The following is a 12,758-nucleotide window of genomic DNA, read 5'->3' on the forward strand; positions in this document are numbered from 1 at the left end:
GTTGTTGGCATACATTTGTCCCTGCATGGCCACAGCGCAGCAACCTAGTTTGTGCATGGATTATTGGGTCTCTCTTTAAGAATTTGGAACTTTAATCTTATGTGTCATCAGGATTATATATACGACGGCTACACTACAAAGGAAAATCAGGTTCCACAGCCCTTGTGGACTCTTAAAAGAGAATTATCCCTTATTTTAATGATATACAAATTAATCCCAAATCTCAAGACTTTGATGATACTATCACAGTCTCTTAGGAGCTATAATGAGAAACTACTAATACCACCCGAAGGTACAGCTTTTAAATTTGGACAAAGAAAAATTTTGGACTAATGATGAATTAATGTGACATCTATTCTCATTCATATCCACTGAAACCCCTTATGCCTCTATTCCAACGATAACAGTTGGCATGTTTTCCAACCAAATAACCGTACATTGTAAGCGGCTGGAAGGCACTGAGCCAATCAGTCTAATTTGTGATTATACAGTAGTCAAGTGAAGAGTGATTAACAATTATGTCATTAAATTATGTAAAATTTGCTTAAATAGGATGAGCATCCTGTATGCTGAGGATACATTTTTTTTTAGAACGCTTATGTTCACTTTTTACATAGTAATATCCATCCATCCATTTTCTTTCCCGCTTATCCTCACTAGGGTCGCGGGCTGCTGGAGCCCATCCCAGCTATCTTCGGGCGGGAGGCGGGGTACACCCTGAACTGGCCGCCAGCCAATCGCATAGAAACAAACTACCATTCGCACTCACATTCACACCTACGGGCAATTTAGAGTCCTCAATCAACCTACCACGCATGTTTTTGGGATGCGGGAGGAAACCGCAGTGCCCGGAGAAAACCCACGCAGGCACGGGGAGAACATGCAAACTCCACACAGGCGGGGCCAGGATTTGAACCCTGGTCCCAGAACTGTGAGGCAGATGTGCTAACCAGTCGTCCACCGTGCCGGCACATAGTAATATGTTGTATTAAATTATTGTTGATAATGCACCTATGGACTTTTTGGCAGGTACGCTAATGTATGGCAATTATGGTTAATGTATACATATAGCAAACATATGCATCCATACTTGGAGTTAATGGCACATTCCAGATCAGTAAATTCAAGTCTTATAGTAATTTACACAGTGTAACCTGCTGCAATATGCATCTAACAGCAAATTACATGTTTACGTGTGTTCAACGCACAATAGTACACTGTATATTGATCCAAAATCTACATTTAATGCAGGTACTTGCTGCACTCAGCAATCCGGAATGTCAAATCTCATTAGGGAATATGTGCATGTCCTGCAACAAGCCATCTGGTAGACTGCCTTGGCCTTACACTAATATTTGGGCTAATTAGCAGCTGGATTAACAATGGAGGGGTAGACATCAGGGATGCATGGGCAAAATTGCTTTGTCTGCTTAATTAAAATCTCTCAAAATAGGCCAAATAGCTTCATTTCTCACTCTAGAAGCACCACCCCCTTGTTCCTGCAGCTACGTTGCAGTCGTTGTCCTCCTACACCATATGTAATTGCTGTACGTTGCCACCGGGGGGTACACCATGCTCGGATAAGTGAGAGCTGGGGTAATTCTTTTGACAGCTCCTCTGCTTACTGGAGCCTGCTGCATCCGACCAGCATCATGGCAATCTGGAGCCATCAAAACAGCTGGCAGCAGGCCAGGGCACTTCCTCCATACCACTGCTCCCACTCACTCACACACTAATGCCAATGTATGTGTAGACACAGCCAGAAAATATGAGAGATGAGCAACCTGGCCAAAAGACAGCAAGACACTTGAATGTGAGAAGAAAAGGAAAAACTGTGACAATGAACTAATGGCTGTGAGGATGCAACACTTTCTTTTCCATTTGCTCAAATTTTCCGTTGAAGTCAAGCTGATTCTGCCATTGTTAATCTAAAGAACACTCTCCAGATAATTAATTATCTTTCCGAAGTGAAGTGAGAAAATGATCTGTATACAGTGCCCGCTCCACCTCCCTCACATACTGTGCCCATATTTCTGTCGTCTTATTAGCCAGAACTGGAACACACGTGGGGGACTGGCAAAGCAAAACAGTGCTCAGCAGAGCAAAGCAAGGCTCAACTGGCATAATTAAAAGACATATATAGTATAGGATGTTCGCTATGAAAACACTTTCATGAAATATATCACATTGCGCTGCTGTAGCATCAAATGCGGTTGTTGTCTCTTTCTATTTGGGTCCTTCTATGGCTTTTACCACTTCCTACTATTTTTATGTTCAAGTCCCATTGTAATTCCGCAAGATTGTGTCGCAACCACAGATCACCAATATAAGTGACGATGTCACCCACTAGTTTGTAGATAATTCAGTGGTCACCGGTGTTGCTTGCGGCTATAGACTCCCTGGTTTGATTTCCATTGCAAATAGATATGAGAGTGGAGAGGGAATGAGTGCCCCTCTTCATTTTATAGTTTCTCAAAGTAGCCACATTTTAAAACACAGCTTAATTTTGCTTTATATATTGAATTTAGGCGGCACGTTGGACAACTGGTTAGAGCGTCTGCCTCACAGTTCCGAGGACCGGGGTTCAATCCAAAAAAAGCCCCGCCTTTGTGGAGTTTGCATGTTCGCCCCGTGCCTGTGTGGGTTTTCGCCGGGCACTCCGGTTTCCTCCCACATCCCAAAAACATGCATGGTAGGTTAATTGAAGTCTCTAAATTGCCCCGAAGTGTGACTGTGAGTGCGAATGGTTGTTTGTTTATGTGTGCCTTGCAATTGGTTGGCAACCAGTACAGGGTGTACCCCGCCTCTCGCCTGAAGATAGCTGGGATAGGATCCAGCAAACAAACAACCATTCGCACTCACAGTCATGCCTACAGGCAATTTAGAGTCTCCAATTAATGCATGTTTCTGGGATGTGGGAGGAAACCGGAGTGCCCGGAGAAAACCCACGCAGGCACGGGGAGAACATGCAAACTCCACACAGGCGGGGCCGGGGATTGAACCCGGGTCCTCAGAACTGTGAGGCTGACGCTCTAACCAGTCGGCTACCGTGCCGCCGGATGGATAATATATAAACCAAAAGTGCACTTTTGGGCCATTTTTGGCCCCAAATTTTCAGTGACTCCCTACGTCATACACAGTACTATCAAAATTCACCTCGCTTCGCTTCACCTCACTAGGGTCGCGGTCGTGCTGGAGCCTATCCCAGCTATCATCGGGCAGGAGGCGCGGTACACCCTTAACTGGTTGCCAGCCAATCGCAGGGCACATACAGACAAACAACAGTTGGCACTCACATTCACACCTACGGGCAATTTAGAGTTGTCAATTAACTTACCATGCATGTTTTTGGGATGTGGGAGGAAACCGGAGTGCCCGGAGAAAACCCACGCAGGCACGGGGAGAATGGATGGATGGATATTGAATTTATTTCAAATGGAGAAAAAATAAGGGAATGCTGCAGCGGGCACATGAATGAGGACACAAAGAATTCATCTGTAGGTAATGAGTCTTCATAACACAAATACTCAAACAAAATGCTAGATCATGGAATTCTGTCATTTACCCGTAAATGTCAGTAATGCAATCTATGATAACATGTGGAATGTTTTCCGATGAGGAAATCTGTAGTGTATTGGACCATGATAACATTGTCACATGCTTCACCTCTTTTTGATATTTGCCTTAATTACGCATTTTCAATCTGTTCATTATTATGCATGCTTTGCGCTGTGCGTGTAGAACAGAAGTTTTGTATAGCATTATCATTGCTATTGTAATTATCCTCTTCCCCAATGCTTTGTGATGCTATTAATCTAGGTACAAGACAAACATACATATGGAAACATCACCTATGATTAAAAAAACTACTACCGGTAAATAGAATTATTCAGTCTCTCAGCAATTAATCATATTGCAAGCTGCACATATTTCAAAATGTTGATGATTATACTTTGCACTGTGCATGTAGAAGAGATGTTTTGTATCGCATTACTGTTGCTATTGTTGTAATTATCCTCTTCCCTAATGCTTTGTGTTGCTATTAATCTAGGTACAAGACAAACATACATATGGAAACATCACTTATGATTAAAAAAACTACTACCGGTAAATAGAATTATTCAGTCTCTCAGCAATTAATCATGTTGCAAGCTGCACATATTTCAAAATGTTCATGATTATGCTTTGCACTGTGTATGTAGAAGAGACGTTTTGTATTGTATTATTGTTGCTATTGTTGTAATTATCCTCTTCCCTAATGCTTTGTATTACTATTAAACATACAAATGGAAAATATCAACTATGATTAAAAAAATTTAAAAACTACTGAATAGAATTATTTAGTCTCTCAGCAATGAATCAAATTGCAAGATGTACATATTTCAAAGTGCAATCAAAATATTCAATTAATCCATTTTAATTGCTCTGTCTGTTATATATAAAATAAGCAAAAATATTTAATTACAGCCTTTATGAGAATAATATTAGCAACAGAAGGATTTGGCACTCTCAAACAGCAGAAGGTTGTTGTTTTGATCGAGCTCGATTTTGATCAAGCGGGTCAGACTCAGACTAATCTTCTCTTCAAAGGCCAACAAGCTGATGTAGGCAGAAAAGCACTGCCACAACCTTGCTGAGCTATGCTCTCAGTGAAACCCAAACACACACACAGTATGTCTGTAATTCAGAGAGATCTATCAAAACTGTAGATCCATAAGACAACCCACACTGAATCCATTCCCAGTAGTTGCGTTTGTACTGCTTGGGTAATGTTTTTATGCAATAGAGATTTGCATAGTTAGCCAAGGCACAGAATCTTAAGACTTCACTCACTTCTCATATTTGTATCCTTTGGAGGAGAAATTATCTGTATACTGTGCCGAGCGGTATGATGAGTTAAACGGTTAACAGAAGACAGCCAATTTGCAAGCTATTGTGCATGCTACTCTAACTATGACCACCAGCGGTGCATCTGTCATCTGCCATTCAACATAGGCATACACTCAACATTCTACAAACCCTGGCTTTTTCTGTCTGCTTTGCAGTGGCATGTTAAAATTATCTTTTCTGTTTTTGCACGTTACAAAATCAGGATCACTGATTTTAAAAAGGAAACACCACCAGGCTCCTCTCAAACAATACTTTTTCACCTTAAAGTACCTCAGTCAAACTCATGGCCCGTGGGCCAAATGTGGCCTGCCGTGTCATTTTATGTGGCCCATGGGGTCTTGAAAGGTCTTAAAATAAGTCAATTGAGCAGTTTCCACGTGTACATCGCTGTCTTACAAATTACCGCCAAGTGACGGGATTTTACCACTAGGTGGTAGTGTACCCGCATCAGTGTAAAGTACTTTGATTCAGATAGAAGGCTTTTTCAACAAAGATTGGAAAACAAATAGATATATGTTTCTGCTGCTGTGTCCAAATGTTTCTGTATTCATGCAGACACATTTTTACAGTATTCACTATTCATACATTTCTCATTAGCAGGTCATATTCCCTTTGCACTTTATCCCAGGCCGATTTGTCCCCAATGTTCTGAGTAGTGCAAAAGTGTCAAGCATAACAAAAAAACTTTTGAAAACAGTTAACGTCATAACTTAGTTATGAGAATTACTTTGGAGATTCATTCATTCATTCATTCATCTTCCGTTCAGCTTCACCTCAATAGGGTCGCGGGCGTGCTGGAGCCTATCCCAGCCATCTTCGGGTGAGAGGCGGGGCACACCCTGAACTGGTCGCCAGCCAATTGCAGGGCACATAGAAACAAACAACCATTTGGACTCACATTCACACCTAGGGGCAATTTAGAGTCTTCAATTAATGTACCCTGCATGTTTTTGGTATGTGGGAGGAAACCGGAGTACCCAGAGAAAACCCACGCAGGCGGGGCCGGGATTTGAACCCCATAATAATAATAATAATAATAAATACAGTTATTTAACAATATGTTGAAGAGTATAGTTACATTTATTTTACATTACATTTAGTTACATTTATTGACATCTAACTGGCCCTTCGACGGCCTCGATAATGCCAATATGGCCCTCGGTGAAAATGAGTTTGACACCCCTGCCTTAAAGGCATACAATTTCAAATATGTAACTACATACAATGATAGTTGTAAAGTTCAGCCAAACCTTTGCAATACTCCCACTCAGTGAGCATCACAAGGATTAACTGCTTTTTCTTTGGCTTTTTAGTTTTTTTCTAATGCTACCACAAAAGGATACAAGTGATGACAAAAAGGAAAAGTGTGATGATGACCTTTACACCCGGATATAGTTTTACGGTGTAGGAAAATGGTATACAACTCTTTCATGGGATCTTAGTACATTACAATGCTACCTTGACTAGGAGTTTAATTCGTTCTGTAGCTACACTTGTAACTCAAATCACCCAAATCTCAAATCAACTTTCCCCATTGAAATTAATGTAAATGTCATTAATCAGTTCTAGCCCTGTAAAGTAACACTGTACAGTATTGCAATGTATAAAAACAAATACATAAATAGTGTTTTTCCTTAATTGCTTCTCACATCACAGTTTTTTCTTTTTCACCACGCTTTCCTCACTTTCAGCTGCTTCTCCTGTGAGGTTCATTTTTTTCCTCATTAATGTACACACAGCACCCAAATTGACAGAAAAAAATTGAATTGTTGAAATCTTTGCAGATTTATTAAAAAAGAAAAACTGAAATATCACAAAGCCATAAGTATTCAGACCATTTGCTCAGTATTTAGTAGAAGCACCCTTTTGAGCTAATACAGCGATGAGTCTTATTGGGAATGATGCAACAAGTTTTTCACACCTGGATTTGGGGATCCTCTGCCATTCCTCCTTGCAGATCCTCTCCAGTTCTGTCAGGTTGGATGGTGAACATTGGTGGACAACCATTTTCAGGTCTCTCCAGAGATGCTCCATTGGGTTTAAGTCAGGGCTCTGGCTGGGTCATTCAAGAACAATAACGGAGTTGTTCTGAAGCCACTCCTTCGTTATTTTAGCTGTGTGCTTAGGGTCATTGTCTTGTTGGAAGGTGAACCTTTGGCCCAGTCTGAAGTCCTGAGCACTCTGGAGAAGGTTTTCGTCCAGGATATCCCTGTACTTGGCCGCATTAATCTTTCCTCCGATTGCAACCAGTCGTCCTGTACCTGCAGCTGACAAACACCCCCACGGGATGATGCTACCACCACCATGCTTCACTGTTGGGACTGTATTGGACAGGTGATGAGCAGTGCATGATTTTCTCCACACATACCGCTGAGAATTAAGGCCAAAAGGTTCTATCTTGGTCTCATCAGACTAGAGAATCTCATTTCTCACCATCTTGGAGTCCTTCAGGTGTTTTTTAGCAAACTCCATGCGGGCGTTCATGTCTTGCACTGAGGAGAGGCTTCCGTCGGGCCACTCTGGCATAAAGCCCCGACTGGTGGAGGGCTGTAGTGATGGTCGACTTTCTAGAACTTTCTCCCATCTCCCGACTGCATCTCTGGAGCTGAGCCACAGTGATCTTTGGGTTCTTCTTTACCTCTCTCACCAAGGCTCTTCTCCCTCGATTGCTCAGTTTGGCCGGACGGCCAGCTCTAGGAAGGGTACTGGTCATCCCAAACGTCTTCCATTTAAGGATTATGGAGGCCACTGTGCTCTTAGGAACCTTAACAACATTCACTGCCATTGACGGCTTAAATGTTGAATGAGTTAAGTGCAGCACAAGGTTTTGTGTAACCTTGGCCAGATCTATGCCTTGCCTCAATTCTGTCTTTGAGCTCTTCAGGCAGTTGCTTTGACCTCATGATTCTCATTTGCTCTTACATGCACTGAGCTGTAAGGTCTTATATAGACAGGTGTGTGGCTTTCCTAATCAAGTCCAATCAGTATAATCAAATACAGCTGGACTCCAAATGAAGCTGTAGAACCATCTCAAGGATGATCAGAAGAAATGGACAGCACCCGAGTTAAATAAATGAGTGTCACAGCAAAGGGTCTGAATACTTATGGCTGTGTGATATTTCAGTTTTTCTTTCTTAATAAATCCGTAAAGGTTTCAACAATTTTGTTTTGTTCTGTCAATATGGGGTGCTGTGTGTACATTAATGTGAGGAAAAAAGCACTTTAATGATTTTAGCAAATGGCTGAACTATAACAAAGAGTGAAAATTTAAGGGGGTCTGAATACTTTCCTTACCCACTGTACCAGAGAAATGTTACTCTCATACTGCTTCCCGTAGTTGACTACACGCAAACCTCGCTCATGTCTTTCAATGATTTCAAGCTTTAATTCAATGCACATCAGCCATTTTGGCTTCTCAGCACTCACTTTCTTAGGACCCATGGTTAGAAAAAAGATATTTGGCAAAATGTCTGCACTGAAAAGGAAAAATGCAAGAACACAAAAGACACCTGCACTTCGACTACAAGGTAACCACATGTTCTTATGGTGGCTTGATGTTGCAAAGTTTGTTACCGCCATCGAGTGACAAAGTGTCTGAAGCTTATACTGTCAGTCAAAATTTCTCTTGCAACACAGCAAAAAGTCTAATGAGCAATGGCTCGCAACTCAAGTCAGGGTAACACTGAAAGTCAAAATTGACTTTATATATATATATTATTATTATTATTTTTTTTTTTTTGTGCATCTGCGTGTGTGTGTGTGTGTCCAGTTCGGCTGTTAGGTCAAGCAGAAAGGAGAATCTGTATCCCTTTTATGCCGGAACAGTTATACTGTGTCACAGTGGACCTTTTAAGCTGCCACTGTGGTTTCTTTGTATTCTGATGGTTATTTATAGAGAATCACAGTTGTTCAGTCGAACAGAACTTTTAAAGGGGAGTGACAGAAAAAACCAAAAGGAGAGAGAGCAAAACGGTAACTACATTTTATAGGAAATGAAGACAACAAAAGACAAAGCATTAGCTGTAAACAATATGAGGAAAGTAAAGCATTGTACAGCTAGTACAATGACACATTTGATTTTCGTGTTTTATGGGTCAGTAGTGCTACAGCCTGTGAGGGAAGGACAGGACTGGACAGGATAGGGACAGGAGGGGAAGCATGCAGGACAGCGGTCGTGGATAACTGAAGTGTGGTGGGAGTGGTTATGTAAATTCTAAACATCTGTAGGACAAGAGTGTAAGTGAGGGGATACCCAATAAATGCATATGGTTATAAGTCATTTATCGCAATGAGGGAGTGGCCCCACACCCAGCGAATATGGCCCAAGGGTGTGTGTCTGCCGACAATTGACAATAAATTGACATCATACTAAAATGGAATGTTCAGCGTTAATGTGCAACTCCTGTCTCAACTGTCTCCTCCCTTCGATTTTTGCTATCACTTAGTCACATATCTCATCATTAATAATAGTAAATATTTCGTGTCATTGTAAGCTATAACTCTTTCTACACTTGTAACACTGTTAAGAATGTTAAAATACTTAAAATATGGCATAGATTTTACTGTAATTTGTCCCTTTAAATTTCCATAATTCTTTTGATAATAAAAAGTAATAATACTGTGGAAATATGAAAAACACAGAGAAGAGGAATTGGGTCATTGTGCAGTGCTGACAACATTTCAACCACAGCTAGGAAGGACGTCCTACCTCTTTCACAGGAGCGGCCCAGGTATCCAGTTCCAGAGCAGTCGCATACATATCGGTTCCAGCCTTCTCTGCAGATGCCGTTGTTTTGGCAGGGATTGCTCAAACACTGTTTGGGAGGCTCCTTAGAGCACGAGGGCTTGACTCCGGCAGCCTTCTGAATTTCAGCCAGGCTCCGCACATCTTTACTTTGTCCATCAATAAATAGATCCCGGATGCAGCCAACATAGCCATAGTTAAGCAGAGCTGTCCACACCTCAGTGGGGAACACCAAGCCCATTTTGTTCTCTGGCAGACCCCCGAGGTAAAGATTATCATCCAAGTCTAGAATCTCACTTTCTCCAGGGGCTGTATAGGCAGTTCGGAGGGTGTTGATAGAGATGGTACCTGAAAACAGACACAGATGGATAATTTTCTCTCTTGTTTTTTCATCAGGTGTGAAATTCGGAAAACTCATTTAAAGATGGTAAAATGGAGAAGTTAGCCTAATTGCTGTTATCTATTGAGACAGGGTCAGGGCTTTCTTCATTTAGAAAGACTGATGAGTGTTGATAAGACACATTAATCACCAGGCAGCTAGTCTATTAGCTGCTTAATCCTGGATCCCTAGCATCCTTTCCATTTTCCTTGGATACCTCATTATACATCTCATTTATCTTCAAAGAGCAGTCATAAAAAAAAAAAAAAAGTGTGAGCGACCACAGAGGCGAATACAAATTTGGCACCCCTTCAATCATTTCAGCCAGTCATAAAAAAAAATTACAGCCATCTTTTTGAACTTGATTAACGGTCTGCAGCGTTTTTCACTCGGTCTCTCCTTCTGTTTTCCTCTCCAATGTAAACCTGCAACCAGAGTTTGCGTGTTTCTCCACTGTGATTTATCACTCTCATTCAGGTTTAATTCTCGATCTGGAGAATGGTAAACAACAGCGGACATGACTAGACTGTAAAGTTTAGAAAAGGAAGGCCGTAGTGTGGAATTGGAGGAAGTGATTAATTTGTAAATGGATCTGTTACTTTTAGGTACCATTGTGGATCTTTAATTCATACCTACTGCCTTTACTTCCCTCATGCAGTAATCTCTACAGTAGGTTTCTGGCTGAAGAGAGCAGCAGAGAAATAGGGTAAGGATGCTCCAAAATAATATTGCCATAAAATAATAATTTGCATTTTGAGTAGGAGACGCTTGCAACCAAAGATATGAGGGGCTAATAGTTTATTTGTCTGGCTGCATGTCTTCACTGTTTGTTGTGAAATGAGAGCAGAGCTTTTAAGTTACTTTTCTACTCAAACTGTTTGGGGTGCTGTGTGGAGACCGGAAAGCCCCAAAACCCATGTTAATTTTTATCAGGGATGTATGGCATTTTATGGACACATTAAACATTAAATGGGGCCATTCACATTTTATTACATCTACCATTAGCATGCATGACTGTGAATACAGTATTATATTATTTGTATTTATGATAAATATGTGGTTAGAATATATTGTTAGGGTTGTAGCTGGTACATCTATTATGGCCATATGATGATCATCGTTAAACATGCATATGTTCTTTCTATTCATGGTGAGCCAGCATTGACGAGAGAATATTGAATAACCAGGAGCAGAATTATTAACGTGGTCCCACCAGCATGTTGTAGCCCGTTTTCAGGGTCTTGGCCCAAGACATCTGTTTCAATGCTTCCCTGCCACCACTGACTGCCCCTGCTCTTTCTAGCCACATCTGTTGTGACTTCCAAGCTTTGCACACTTGGCTAGGGCCACCCGCTACACAGCCAGAACAGCTCCCTTCAGGTTACAGCTAATGAGCACACTACATCAAACTCATTAGTGACAAAACTATGTCCTCATCCTAGAGCAGGTACTTAACTAAAGAGTCAACATTAGTGTGGTCAGTGTGGTTAGTGATGGGAGTATCCACCTTTCACTTTTGTGCCCTGCCCCACTTAACATCATGACAAGCCCAAAATGGGACGGTCAAAATGGGTATAGTAAATGATGTGTTCATGAATTGAAAAATGTTCAATTGTGTATGTTTGATTGTAAACTAATTGTGTCATGAAGCAACTAAGACAAAATTAAGTCCACTAATTCAGTTCAGAACATGCAGTGAGATTTGTCTATAAAAACAGTAATGACAATTAATTTATTATATTTATTATAACATTTTAACAATAATCAATGATTGTTTTGGTGAAATGCCCATCCCAATGGCATGGCCAACCATATCCTTGATTTCTTAAATCATCATCAAATGACTTTTTTACGGTCCATTACATGTGGATCCTATTATTGGTATGAATAATCAAAGAAGGATATTATTATATATATTTTTTTGTCCAGAGGTAGGCTTTATAAATTGATGCGAGTGGGAGAGGAGAGGATGTAAGCATATTTAAAAGATGGGTTCAGAGTGCTCTGCTTTCTTGTCACAGTCCTGTAAGGGAAGTGTGTAAACACAGTCAAGCTACACTGTCGGAAGGCACTAAAGAATCCCGTGGGACATGTGCCATCACCAGGCGAGTAGCATGAGGATCGTAACGCATGAAAACAACTTAGGACTATGTTTGGAACATCATTCATCGCCAAAAGGGTTAGGGGACGCAAGTGTGTGAATGCTGCAGAGCATAAAAGAGGAGGAGATGGAGCTAAAAGAGGAGGAGATGGAGCTAGTACAAGATGGGAACATGAAGATAAAGATGTCTGCAAAGGGCATGAGAACAACTACAGATAAAAAAAAAAAAAGCAGATGAAGGAGCACAGTACCAAACAACATCGGAGTTAAGCACATGATAAACTAAGAAACTTCAAACTAACAATGTGCACTGAATCATGATGATGAAGCTCCCCATGACAACAAACTTTCAAAGGTTGCCAGAGGTTTGACCCCTACCCTTATTATTAAACTTGAAAGCTGGGCTCCCATACTTTCTGCATCAGCAGCCAGGCACAACTTGGCATGATGCCTCCTAACCCGACTCACACATCCCCAAAATGTGTTAAACCGAGGATTACTACAATCCAGTTAGGACGATACAGCCAAATCTCTCTATGTGATTGGATTCTCTGTAGGGAGAGAGAGCTACTGAGATGTGTTGCCTCTGTGAATGTGTATGTGTACGTACGTGGTCTTATTCTTTGTGTGCGTGTGGCAACGGA

At 41.1% G+C, this 12,758-nt stretch overlaps 1 protein-coding gene across 25 annotated transcripts in view; it reads right to left on the bottom strand.

The window, feature by feature from the left end:
* LOC133486280 (neurexin-1a-like) overlaps window positions 1-12,758 on the bottom strand; it is a 254,088-nt gene that overhangs the window by 128,116 nt on the left and 113,214 nt on the right. For all 25 annotated transcript variants that reach the window (XR_009790980.1, XR_009790981.1, XM_061791209.1 and 22 more), the window contains one exon: window positions 9,599-9,982. Coding sequence is in view for 23 of the 25 variants with exons in the window: in XM_061791209.1 (XP_061647193.1) it covers window positions 9,599-9,982 (384 nt within the window). In the remaining 2 variants the exon portion in view is untranslated. The remainder of the gene's footprint in view (window positions 1-9,598; window positions 9,983-12,758) is intronic.

This window comes from Phyllopteryx taeniolatus, chromosome 11 (genome assembly GCF_024500385.1).
Source record: "Phyllopteryx taeniolatus isolate TA_2022b chromosome 11, UOR_Ptae_1.2, whole genome shotgun sequence".
Classification (NCBI taxonomy): domain Eukaryota; kingdom Metazoa; phylum Chordata; class Actinopteri; order Syngnathiformes; family Syngnathidae; genus Phyllopteryx; species Phyllopteryx taeniolatus.